We start from the raw sequence: 12234 nt of genomic DNA, 5'->3' as shown, positions 1-12234 counted from the left end.
TGCCAATTAAAAAAGCATTATTGGTTTACTTGCATTTTGACATTTGGGAAGCAGATGATAGTGTTCTGTAAGCTGCTTCATCAATTCATTCTACCGTTTGAGAGGAGTTACGGTGCTTTATTGGTGGTTTAGGAGATAAGGGCACTTTGATTAACTTGTGCTCTGAGAGATAAGGTGGGTCCATGCCCTGGAAGGGAATTTTATCCCTTCCAAAGTGGCTGCCCCTTTTCGACCCTCTCTTTCTCCCTCAAAATTCTCATTAGATCTGTTCCAAGGAAGGTTACCAGAGCTTCATGTATTTCTTAAACGTTAGGCAACAAAGTTGGGATGGAGGATTTTCCAAATTGAATCATAAAAGGTTGAGATGGCCGAGTTGGTCTAAGGCGCCAGATTAAGGTTCTGGTCCGAAAGGGCGTGGGTTCAAATCCCACTCTCAACAAAAATATTTTTTTCTTTCCCTGTTATATAATTTTTCACGTTCAACGATTTAGAAGTACATATTATTACTATTATTTGACCCTTTCAATTGGTTTCAGTATCTTATCCAAAATAATTGAGTTACATTGTTTAGTTACTTAAACAAGAATTAAGACACGATTTAGATCTTCATCTTCTACCAAGAGGACACCCACAGACGGAATGTTGTTTATTTATTCATGAAAAGTAGGAAAGGTTTCACCCAATTCAGCAAATCCCATTGAAGGACTATTCACAGAATGAAATGGAAATATGTACAGGGGAACAAATTATTTAAACATATTTTAAAACAGACCAAATAGGCCAGTAGAAGAAAACAGTTCCGGATACCAAATAGCCATAAAAATCGTTCAGTTACCAATCAATGGTGGCTAGAACCTTTGAGCATTAGACAAACTACAATTTGGTCATATTGCAAAAGGATCTGAGTAATTATGTCCGAGTAAGATCTGTTTCATGTCTGTTGAGTCGTAATTGACCACAAAATTGTAAGACTAGTGAAAAATGTCTCAGAAAAACTTCTAGGGCAATATAACAGTCCAGATATGTTGATTTCTTCATAATATGCATCTGAACTACAATTGCTTCACAAGATAACACTGAAGGTATGTAATAATCAATAAACTCAAATTGATCATACATGCCAACAACTGATCCTGCCCATTCCAGGACATCAGAATGAAATAGTCTAGAACAAAATTGCAAAAGAAGAAATAGGTCATCTAATTATCCAAGAAAATCGATAATAATCTCTGGGCAAATTTAAGCAGAAATAAGACCTATGTATGCAGCAACTAATGACAACAAAAGTGACAGTGTGTATGCCCCTCCGACAATGACTGGTTCTTTGAACCCACTTAATTCGAGGTGATGGTGAAATGGAGCCATTAGAAACAAGCCCCTGCGTACACCATACAACCTTTCGGTGACCTTCTTGAAACTGACCTGACCCACAGTAGGAGATTCTCAGATGCAACAAATTGCTGAAATTATTATGCAGCCTTAGATAAAAAAAGATTAAGCAATAATACAAAAGAAAGAACTTTATGAAGTACCTGCATGATAACCGATATCACTTCTATGACAAAGACACCAGATGCAATGAACAATGGGAAAAACATTCCAGTACATGCAGCCATTGCTGCTAGTGCTCCTCCCAAAGCTAAGGATCCCGTATCACCCATGAATATAGAAGCTTTGTACCTATTGTGCAATAGGAAGCCAATACAAGCTCCAGCCATAGATGATCCAAATACAGCAAGATCTGTTTCATGAATCAACAGAAAAGTCAGCAAGAAAGAATATTTACTGAAATTACAAGGTTACCATTTTTTTTTTTAAATATACAAGGTTACCATTAAACAACCTTTCTGGAGCAACACAGTGAACACAAATATACTATCTTTTGAGAAAGTGCATATATTAATGAAACAGGAAGACCCTGCATAAGCTGCTCACAGAAAAGAAAGAAAAATGCTCTTCGAACAAAATTTTCATCCATACAGTTACAGAAGCTATAAGGAATGTGTTGTAAAAGAGCACAACTCCAGACCTTTTGGAAGTTATCTTCTTCAGAAACATTTCGACTCTTGGAAAACACATCTTAACCAAAAAGTTCTATTCAAGTAAAGAAAATTGAAGACGCACAGTAAAAGCAAGTTAGCTCGAACCAATGAAACATAAGGTCACTTCTCATGGTGGATACTCCAAAGTATTAGATCTCTAAGAGAACTTGCAAGCAGCCAACAAAAGAGAACCACTTAGAAAGAAGACATTAGAACCAAATGGCAGTTTCAAGATTATAGAGGGGAACTGCACTTACCGGGACATATTGGCAGAACGGCAATAGACATCCCTATAAAAGCACATGCAACTGTTCCACCAGCCAGGCCGTCAAGCCCATCAGTCAAATTAATCCCGTTCCCCATGGAAGCAAAACAAAACGCAGAAAAAAACAAATAAAATTTCCCCAAATACACAAGTCCCAAGGGTGCTGGGAGAGGTACCAAAAATTTCCTGCATCAACTAATGCAAAACGATATCAATAATAACACCAAAAGGTATCTGCAACCGTTTTGAATTCTGTTGTCTGCTAAAGCTGAGTTTGTTTTTAGTGGCACCAATGCCAGTAAATATTTAGAAGATAATTGATTGTACAACATTCTCTGAAAAAAACTCTAGCAGCACATAACGTATTTAACAATGAACAAATCCTGAATTTATTTGAATAAACAGTATTTCACCTGTAATGGAGCAGGACAGTACCATGCCAAGGTCCAGAGATCATTGGGTCAGTGGAAGTAAGAAATAAATAGGTTGATGCAAATTAATGCACACATTAACAACTGAGCATGAACCACAATAGACGCATTATGCAAAGATGGATACATGAAAGAACTGAAAATATATTACTCTAATTTCTCAGTTAATATCCTTAATGATATCTCTCATCTTCTTGAATCCTAGTAAGAACTTCAAGCAATGTTAAGTATTTATAACTTACAATTTAACCAAATAATAAACATTCTTTGGCTTTTTTAATAAAATCTTGCCATTTAAAAAAAACTACGCAAAAATAAGCCCTTCAACTACAATAAATGGATCTTGAATCTTGGCACCATAATCCTATTACTCTAGAACTCTTATGAAGATTCTCATATCAGTGATGGATGTATTTATTTCTTTTAAATATTCAAGCCTGACGGCTGGTGAAAACTTATAAGAAAGCACATTTTCATGAATGTTACTATCATAGAAATATTGATCAGATTGGACATTAGAAAGCTTACATGCTGTATGGCGATGAAATATTTGTCGAGCTCAACCAATATGAAAAACAGATCCCAACAGCAGCCTGTTCAAACCACCATTCAAACAACTAGATCAGTACAATGAGGTAGTGCTCAAAAGGTTCTAAGAAAAAAGCAAGCAAAGACTCAAGGTAAAGAATAAGCTACATAAATAATCCTTACTTGTAAAGAAAGCTTAATCCAGCCAGGTAATCCATAATTGTGGTTCTTGAAAAGACTTAGGATGTCATCAATTAGCCCAATTGCTGCAAATGATAGTGTAGCACCTGCTGCCCCATAAACTTCAACAGAAGAGGAACTAGCTAAAACTATCGCAACGGAAATACCAACAGGGATAAAAAATAGTCCACCCATAGTAGGAGTTCCCACCTTAGAGAAATGTGCTGCAGGTCCTTCTTTCCTAATTATTTGGTGAAATTTAAAACTTTCAAGAAGTGGGACAAACACATATCCTGAAATAGAGGCTAAAACTGCTGATATAAAAAAGGGCCGTGTCATGTAAAAGGGTGGAAGGGGTAGTCTCACAATCCGCCACGAACACCAGTCCACTAATAAAACAATTATTGTTAAGAAGGTTATCAATCCCAAATTAAGAACTGCTCCAGGTTGTATTCTGCCATAAGAAACATACAGCAAACTGAATCCGGTCTTTTTTTATGATAAAGAAACTACACCCAGTCTTACAAGCAAAAGATAGCAACAATTGAATGTTTTTATTTTTTGGAAAGGAAGGTATATTTTCTGTTGTTTTATACAGTTGAATCTCAACAAGTTCACTTAAATGGAGGTATCAGTATCAGTCAAGACACCAAGAGAGGACAGAACATATGGCTAACCAACCTGAGCATCCCACCAAGGTCATACTCATTGACATGGATGAATGTATCTAATCTAGCTGTAACCACCTTTCCACAAGATGATTTTACAGCCCTTCGGTATAATCTGGCTGTGGATTATCCAAAAGGTGAACCATTTCTTGCAGTCCCATCCATGCAGGAGGCTTAATTGGTCAGCCCAAAATCTGTGTACACATCCTCCACTGCAGCTTTCACTCATGAATGAGACTCTACCAGCCATTTGAGATAGAACCCAAAATCTGTGTACACATCCTCAACTGGAGCTTTCACTCATGAATGAATGAGACTCTACCAACCATTTGAGATAAACTTCTCCTTTAGACTGCATTGGCTCATTCATGATTATCAAATTGCTATTAACCTATTATCCTGAATTCCATGGATCGGAACAGAATGGAGCATATGCAGGAGGTAATCTTACCTACGCCTTCGGCGTTTTTTATGGAAGATTCCTAGATGATGACCAGTCATGGATAAATCCAAGTGAGATGAATAGTTACTTTTTTTGCTACTATGAGGCAAGTCTCCCTCTGTGGTAGGAAGTACAAAAACTTCTGAATCACTGCCTTCACTTTCACTTGATGATAATATCCTGAAATCGTCGTTGGAAGCTGCCTCATTATCCATTCTTTCATCAAATGACGAAAAATCCAACGAGTCCTGACAGATGAATAATTACAAGAAAAAAATAAATGTGTGTTGCTTGAAATAAGACTTTCTCACGACAATTATAAACATAAATCTTGTCCTAATCTAAAGTAATCACGCGCTGAACTGGAGACTTCAATAAAGAGGCACAGTATGATAAACTCCAGAACATCATCGGTATTTCCCGAGATGAAAAATCCAAACAGTTTACCGAGTTGAGGATACCTCATCCATTGCCGTGACAACAACCCAACCATAGCGTGATTTGCATTCATCATTTCGTATTCCGAATTTAGATACCTGAAAAAAGGGAGAGATACTACCATTAGGAGAAGTAAAAAAATCTACAAAGTAGATCATTAAAAAAGAAAAGGAGGGAAATGATCGCAGAACCTTGAGCAAGACATGCACTCACCTTGAGAAAAGAATAGAGCCCGGAAGAAAATAAGGAGACGGCAGAGGTGGGTAACCGTGTTGGAGCACAGGATCTTCGCATTATCCGGGTCTGTTGCAACCCTAGATTAAGGAGGCAAGGCTTCGCAGAGCACATCGAGAAGAGAAGAGAGACCCAAAAACGAGAAAATTAGGAAAACCTGGCGAGGATCACCTCAACGTCGTTTGGTGGCAAATAAAAGCCAAGCAGGCGACCGTACCAAAGGGAGGGAAAGAGACTAGGCGCTTCAAACTCTGCCCAATTTATACCTTCCCCACGTTTTACAATTTTACTTAATCATAAAAAGGGTTTTTCAACCTTTTCGGACTGCATGCTTCCGATTTCCGTATGGTAAACATACAATTACGTTTTGAAATTCTGTTATTTCGTTAAAGAATTTTCCTTTCAGACATTCGAGAGTTGAGGAATTTCAGAAGAGGATAGGAATCTCGGTTGCTCGTAAAAGAGTTGGGCCTTATATAGCTGCTGCTTGGATTTGTTGCTGTCGATTTTCCGTAAAGCTGATTTTTCTCTCTCTCTCTCTCTCTCTCTCTCGCTCTCTCTCTCATGGGTTACGGACAAAGGACCTTAATCTGCAGTCTTCAGGAGGTGGCAACTTCAAGTAGCATTCATGAAGATGACCCATGACATCCCTCTCACTGTCACAGAAGTTAATTTTGTGCACCATCCCTATCTACCACTGGAGGAGGATTAAATAGACAAACAAAATCCCACCGATCCCTGCTTCACCACCGACTAGTAATGCCATTCTTCTGTTTAGTAAACAAATAGTGAAAGAACTTTTTCACCCACCTCGGCAAATGGCAATGAGATGTCTTTCAGTTAATTTTAGCAGATCTAATTTTAGCCGACTGATAGCTTTGTATACGATTGCCACTTCAAGCTACTAGTATTCTTGGTCCCTGTAAAATCTATACACGTACACCCTTTAGTGTCCATGGTTGGAATTTTATTACCATTAAAAATTAGAAACAAAAGGTAGAGGAAAGGGAGGAGATGGAGGGAAAAGAGGAGAGAGAGAGAGAGATAAATGACTAGTACCTGTTTTGAGGATGGGAAGAGACAACATTGAGAGTGAGAGAAAGTATCGGGATAAGACAACATCGCAGTGTTTGAAGAAGAAGACTTAACTGTATAGCATTGATGGGATAACACTTATGGAGAGGAAGACCCTGCAAATGATAGTGTAGCACCTGCTTACTTGTTTCTCTTGTTTGGTAAGGTAAACAATCAGACATGCTTTTAGTAATGGACTACTTTTTTAAGTCCTCTTTTAATACAAAGAAAATAAACAACTCCTCCCAAATATTGCTTCTTCATTTTGATTTACATAAGAGATGCACAGATATAGATAAAACAGCATCAAAGTAGCTAAACAACCGCACTCGTATCCAAACTACACTCTGGGTTGTGCAGCCACTCTTTCAAATCCACTTGCAGGGATTAGCTAGCTAGTATTGGAAACAGAAGAACCTTCATCTTGTTCCTGTTCTTGAACTTGTCCTTGCTCTTCATCTGCTCCATGTTCTTCCTTGTGGTCTAGCACACGATCACCTAACGTATCCACACCTCCGAAAGATACTTTCCCATCAAGGATCTGTGAAGAGCCAGGAATATCGTCAGTTTTGCCATCGTTGGAAGTTTCTGATGTACGCAAATTTTCCTTCTCGGCTAAAGAATCCTCAGTCTCTCTCCCAGAATCTGACAGCTTCCCTACATCATCGTCCTCAGCTTTAGAAGAGTCCTTGTCACTCCCAAACTGAGCAGCGGGCAATGACTCTCCTTCGCTCCTTGGAGTATACTCCTTCGATGACCGCACAGAACCATCGGTTGATTCCGACCCCTGGCAGTTTTCTTTCTCGGTTGCTGATGCGGATTTCCCTTTGGACTTCAGCGAAAGCCTCCGACTTACTGCATTCTTAATGTCATGAGCTGACTTTCCTGCCTGCTTAAGAATACCCTTTGCCATTCCTTTGACCTGATGGCTCTTGTGCGGACTTTGTATTTCATCAGTCTCAGGACTTGGAAAATCCTTCTCTCCTTTCAGATCCTTACTGACTTTGGGCACATCTTCTACTACCCCAATTCCTGTGCCCTTAGCACCTTCTGCTTGAATGTTGGCACGTGGTGTTGGAATTGTAGATCCTTTCTCACTAGAATCCTCACTTCGAGGGCTTCTACTTCTGTGAAATATCAACCCAATCTTTCTCATACTCTTCTTAATTGCTGCTAATAGGTGTACTCTGTTTCCTTCTGGATTATCTTCAGAGCTGCTATCGTGGTCATTTTGCCCAACAGATTGAGGACTGAATACAGAGTCATTGCCCTCGCTGTAAAGCCGGGTCTCGGGGTGTCTATTCCTTCCCTTTCTAGATTCCCAAGTATGAGATACTTCATTTCCCGGGTGGTGAACCCATACTCCAGTCCTCTCTTGCCCTGCAATATTTATGGGTTCAAATTCACCCGCTACTTTTGGGGCTTCTTTGGAAGACAAAGTAGGATCAGACTCTTCAAGGTCAGAGTCTTCAGAGTTCATACTTCTTTTCCTGCTTGCTGGTTCGACATCACAAAGCAGCTCCTCCTGTTAAGAAGGATCTGGTTAAGGTTAGTGGATCCATAACTGCGTGTTCCTAACAATAGGCACCCAACAATTTTTACCTTATCATCTACATCATTAACTGTTATTGCCAGATGCAGCCTCCCCATTTTAATGTTTTGCAAAGGCAACCATTTGTCATGCCTTTGCCCACCCCTAAAGTCGTTAATATTTATAGAACAGTCTCTGCAAGTTGTAGGAGAAATTTCAGCAGTCTGAAAGAGCCATGGATGGCCTAAAAAGAATTTGTTGTACAGTAAAATATGAGACAGTTCAGAGAAAACCCGAGGATGTCATCAACAAAATGGTCCTTATCCCGAGCTTCTAGATGCAGAACGTTAGGTGATTCCCATGTGCAGATTGGTATCTTGAACTCCTCCTGCCACTTGGGGGCCAATGTTTTCTTATGAATTTTTGTACGAAAAATGTAAGGCCCAAGCTGGCCTTTCACATATGGATCAGCCAAACCTGCAAGATATGGATAAGACTCACATGCAAGACACTGGAGTACAATTACTGTTTCAAAAGAATAAGAGGAACCAACCGTTTAGATCAGATGGTTTCATGTCTGCTCCTTCCAGAATTTCCACTTTTGCAAAAGCTATTGGACGTTTCTCATCCATGGAGAACCATGTTTCTGAAAAATTAGAACAGTCACAAGTTTAACAAGCTATGTTTATTTGCAATGGACAATGTCAATGTTATGCAAAATTTGACAAATTTTAGGGTCATTGGTCAATATTCATGCAATTCTAGTAGATAACAGCATGAATTATTGGAATAACCAGGCTTCATCATAAAAATTATGACAAGATTAAAAATTCATTTTACCTATTGGGTTTGTAGCAAGTTTTTCCACATCAACTACCAGCATATTAGGCTGCAAGGATGTACATAGATTAGCAATGACCAAACAAACAAAAAAAAATTTATAAAAATCAAAATCCTGTTAACGTTGATATTTCATTCTGGATCCACAAACAGATTTTCACAAAATTACAGTACTGACCTCGACAAGTGTTTGCTCAAATGCCAATGCAAGCAACTTGTCCTAAAGAAAAGAAAAGAAATTGAGGGAAAAACAAATAACTTTAAAAATAAACAATAAAAACTCCATGCAAGTTAAAGTTACCAGCCATCCTGCAAATCCAGGAACGTCTGTAACGTCTACCCCATGGCTGAATATTGGTTTCACAGTCATCTGAAAGTATGGTGGCTCCACAAAGCAAACGCGGCAACGACCAAGGAAGGGCCATTTCCGCAGAAACTTCATGCCCACTTTAACCTACCAGGTGAAAATTTGAGCATAAAGACTAGATCCAGATAGATAAAAGAAGAGGGATTAATCTACACAGGTATTACCTCAAGACCAAATCTTTACAAGGTCATGTTTATCGGATAAGAGCATTTTCATAATTTACCTTTCCTTCAAGGTGCATGCCTGTTATATGCATCTTTGCCCACATGCCAAATCCTAGCCTTCTCGTTAATTTCACACCAATCACAGCACTCATATCATCTGCAGATAGGAAACTCATTCCCAGCTCAAGAACCTGTAATCAGTAACGATTGCGTACATAAGGCAGAAGGTAAAAGCCTCTAGTAACAAACATTAAATAGACACAATTCACAACTTTATTAGAATTAAGAGAAGAAGAATACACACACACATACAAAAAAAAAAAAAAAAAATTAAGATGCATACCAGGTGGTCATCATCAGTTGATTGACCAACAACTCGCATCTCTGTAAACATAGGTGGATTTCTTCCCAGGTACAAATTTTGTAGGACTGCTTTTTTCTGTCAATTCTAAACATTGATCGAATAAGTGGAATGAGCATTGATCACTTGATGCATCTAATCAACAAAACAAGTATACATATTGAAAAATATTTGCAGTGCTCATCCAGGAAGTTTCAGGAGTAAGAAACAAAAAGATACAAGAAATGACAAGCAAAGAAAAATAAAATCGTAAATGCTCCATTTTAATCAGTAGTCGCTAAGAATAACTAGCCTTAGAGAAGAATTGTAAATCTAGAACTAACAGACGGCAGATGAAATCACCCATCCTAGCATAAATTTTTTATTCAGAATGGAGTCATACGGCAGTCCAAGGCTTGTACTTGTTCAAGAACCAAGGGATGATAGGCAGAAGAAGTTTCTGCGATGCAATCTCTTCCATGCATATTGGCCAGATCTTCTCCACAGCATGGTTCAACCACCTTACAGTTTCAGAATCAGATAGAAGCTGCAAAGAACAACAATGATGGGAAATCCGAAATCCGTCACCCTTCCAATCCGATTATTCCCTCTGATTCTTGAAATGAGGCAAGTAGGAAATGTTGAAAAAGTCTACCCTTTTCTGGTTAGCTTGCTTCCTTTCCTCGAATTGTAATCTCTTCCGCAACCGCAAAATGTATTGGTCATTAACCTTAGAAATGGGAGAGCAAGTAAAGTGAGAAACCGACAAGAACACAAATTTGACAAAAGCTTTGCAGAAGATCATGAATTTACGATCCACGTAGTGGGAATGTTCATATAAGGAAAACATCCAAGTAAGTCTCCTCTATACCGTATATCTGTATCCTATCTTAAGTAATTAATCAATCAAGAGACCTAGAAACTGCAAAATTATGCATTATTCTGAAGAATAAAATATGAAAGTTTGTTCAATAAAACCATACCAGGAATAGATAGATGAAAGATATCAAGTAAGCAACAGGGTGACACCAGCCACAAGAAGACAATATCGATAACAAGATCAGCACAATCCCGATATGATGCAGTATCGACACCTCTGTGATATCCATCCCTCTTACGGATTCAAATTCGAAACTAATCGTCACGGAAAGTTTAACCCCGTCGACAGTACACCCTAGACATGTAAACACGTTGCCAATCCCCAAATAGCCGAACCCACAAGATCAAATGAATATCCAAATTATTCAGTTTTTTGGAGAGAGTGGACGGGGAATTGCTGGGAAGACGTCTAAAACTGAGAATCTGATAATTGATGTCAGAATCTCATCATCTTACCCCTCGTCGAGTTAACTTCAGCAAAAGGAAAGTCTCAGCATTCTTTGTAGGATACGTAACAGTAGCCGAACGGCAAAATGAAAATGTTAGAACCCAAAACGAACGCTCAAATTGCTCATGATTAATAAAAGAGAACTCAACCGAAGATATCGACTTCTGAAACATCCATGCCTTTCAATGCTGAATAAAATGTTGTAGCTTCAATAGAAACTAATTTTCTAAAACTTCAATACATTTAGTGTCGTCTGCTGTGACCCGTAAGAGAGTACTCGTACGAGAGGAGAATACCATTTCCGGTAATGAACAAGCTTCAGGCGAGGAGGGGGCAAGGAGACAAAACGAGGAGCGGGAAGGCGGTGCGTAACGGCACGTTACGTTGGTAACTATAGCGGTTGACAAACCGACATGGACATGGACCACGTTAGTCCCACATGGCAAGAGGCGCGTTCTGAACGTGTCGGAAAGAAAAAAATGCCGGTTTGACTCGTTAGCGTACATGCGATTCCACGTAGACATTCAGGCGGTTGAGCGGGATTTGGCCAGGTGTTTTTTTTAACTTTTATATGTGACGCTACTTCATGGAGTAAGTAACATGGAAAGTGAAAGTGAATTACCTAATGAATTTTTTTTTGTGTTAGTGTGTTCAATAGAAAGTGTAAAAATTTACAAGAAAGTGGAGAATGAATTTATTAATAAAATACTTTGATAAATTTAACTTTATTAAGATATTTTTATTTAACCTTTTAATTAAAAAAATAAAATTTAAAGATAAAAAAATAAATAAATTAAATATAAAAAATTATATACCTAAATAAACTTGGTTACTTTTATAATGTCTTGATACTTAATCAATTTCTTACTTTTACATTATCTAAATTATCACTCTTAAATTAGTAATTTAATATATTATTAAAAATCATTCAAATCCAACTGAATTAGTTTAGTTTCAACGTCAATCTTCCTGTGAAATGATGAGTGTAAGTAAATTTACTTTCACTCGATTTTTCACTTAAACGAGTGAAAGTGAATTACCTGTGCACTACACTTTTGGAGTCAGTTTTCCTAGCGAAAGTATATTCAACATTCTTGGGAAAACAAAAAAGATAACAAAAATCTAAGATTTTGACTTTGATACGGTTCTCTTGACATTTTTGAGAAGTAACACGAATCATGACAATTATGTTACACCTAACCTACATTTTAGAATGAATTTAAGATGTGACATCCAATATTTAACATTACTGCTTGTTGCATTTTTTTTTTTCATTAGGAGTTAGCGTGTTTGAATTGCTTCTGGATTTGAAATCTAATTTCAAGTCAACAGTTTAGCCAATTTGGAATTCTTATGAAATTCT

General features: G+C 38.0%; 2 protein-coding genes and 1 non-coding gene across 5 annotated transcripts; 1 reads left to right on the top strand and 2 right to left on the bottom strand.

The window, feature by feature from the left end:
* The first annotated feature begins 358 nt into the window (after nucleotides 1-358).
* Nucleotides 359-439, top strand: TRNAL-AAG (transfer RNA leucine (anticodon AAG)). Its single transcript has one exon. It is a non-coding gene; the product is annotated as a tRNA-Leu (tRNA).
* Nucleotides 440-1007: 568 nt separating this feature from the next.
* On the bottom strand, nucleotides 1008-5531 carry LOC137963525 (phospho-N-acetylmuramoyl-pentapeptide-transferase homolog). Its single transcript, XM_068810639.1, has 8 exons — nucleotides 5208-5531; nucleotides 5018-5092; nucleotides 4566-4804; nucleotides 3450-3900; nucleotides 3267-3331; nucleotides 2300-2493; nucleotides 1533-1741; nucleotides 1008-1422 (listed from the first exon to the last, which is right to left on the bottom strand). The coding sequence occupies exons 1-8, from the start codon at nucleotides 5340-5342 to the stop codon at nucleotides 1240-1242; spliced, it is 1551 nt and encodes a 516-aa protein (XP_068666740.1). The 5' UTR covers nucleotides 5343-5531; the 3' UTR covers nucleotides 1008-1239.
* Nucleotides 5532-6373: 842 nt separating this feature from the next.
* On the bottom strand, nucleotides 6374-11128 carry LOC137962222 (C2 domain-containing protein At1g53590-like). 3 transcript variants are annotated; one of them, XM_068808965.1, is made up of 12 exons: nucleotides 10528-11128; nucleotides 10200-10274; nucleotides 9948-10091; nucleotides 9548-9643; nucleotides 9264-9395; nucleotides 8975-9127; nucleotides 8852-8893; nucleotides 8674-8722; nucleotides 8387-8479; nucleotides 8127-8310; nucleotides 7905-8028; nucleotides 6375-7827 (listed from the first exon to the last, which is right to left on the bottom strand). In XM_068808965.1, the coding sequence occupies exons 1-12, from the start codon at nucleotides 10651-10653 to the stop codon at nucleotides 6694-6696; spliced, it is 2352 nt and encodes a 783-aa protein (XP_068665066.1). In that variant the 5' UTR covers nucleotides 10654-11128; the 3' UTR covers nucleotides 6375-6693. The 3 variants fall into 3 exon arrangements, with proteins under 3 accessions (XP_068665067.1, XP_068665066.1, XP_068665068.1); XM_068808966.1 differs by lacking the exon at nucleotides 9948-10091 and having other exon boundaries at nucleotides 6374-7827; XM_068808967.1 differs by lacking the exon at nucleotides 10528-11128 and having other exon boundaries at nucleotides 9967-10091.
* Between the last annotated feature and the right edge of the window lie 1106 nt (nucleotides 11129-12234).

Source organism: Aristolochia californica, unplaced genomic scaffold (genome assembly GCF_029961685.1).
Source record: "Aristolochia californica isolate CCGP_79_NKW_82.1479 unplaced genomic scaffold, dmAriCali1.0.hap1 SCAF_4, whole genome shotgun sequence".
NCBI classification, from domain to species: domain Eukaryota; kingdom Viridiplantae; phylum Streptophyta; class Magnoliopsida; order Piperales; family Aristolochiaceae; genus Aristolochia; species Aristolochia californica.
This window is presented reverse-complemented; position numbering and strand designations above follow the sequence as displayed.

Coding starts and splice junctions, on each gene's coding strand:
- LOC137963525 (XM_068810639.1), bottom strand. CDS start 5,342: ATGTGCTCTGCGAAGCCTTGCCTCCTTAATCTAGGGTTGCAACAGACC. Junction 2,494..3,266: donor ATTTCATCGCCATACAGCAT/GTAAGCTTTCTA, acceptor TAGTTGATGCAG/GAAATTTTTGGTACCTCTCC. Junction 1,423..1,532: donor TGATATCGGTTATCATGCAG/GTACTTCATAAA, acceptor ACTGTGGGTCAG/GTCAGTTTCAAGAAGGTCAC.
- LOC137962222 (XM_068808965.1), bottom strand. CDS start 10,653: ATGGATATCACAGAGGTGTCGATACTGCATCATATCGGGATTGTGCTG. Junction 9,396..9,547: donor CAACTGATGATGACCACCTG/GTATGCATCTTA, acceptor TACTGATTACAG/GTTCTTGAGCTGGGAATGAG. Junction 8,894..8,974: donor CTGGATTTGCAGGATGGCTG/GTAACTTTAACT, acceptor TCTTTTCTTTAG/GACAAGTTGCTTGCATTGGC.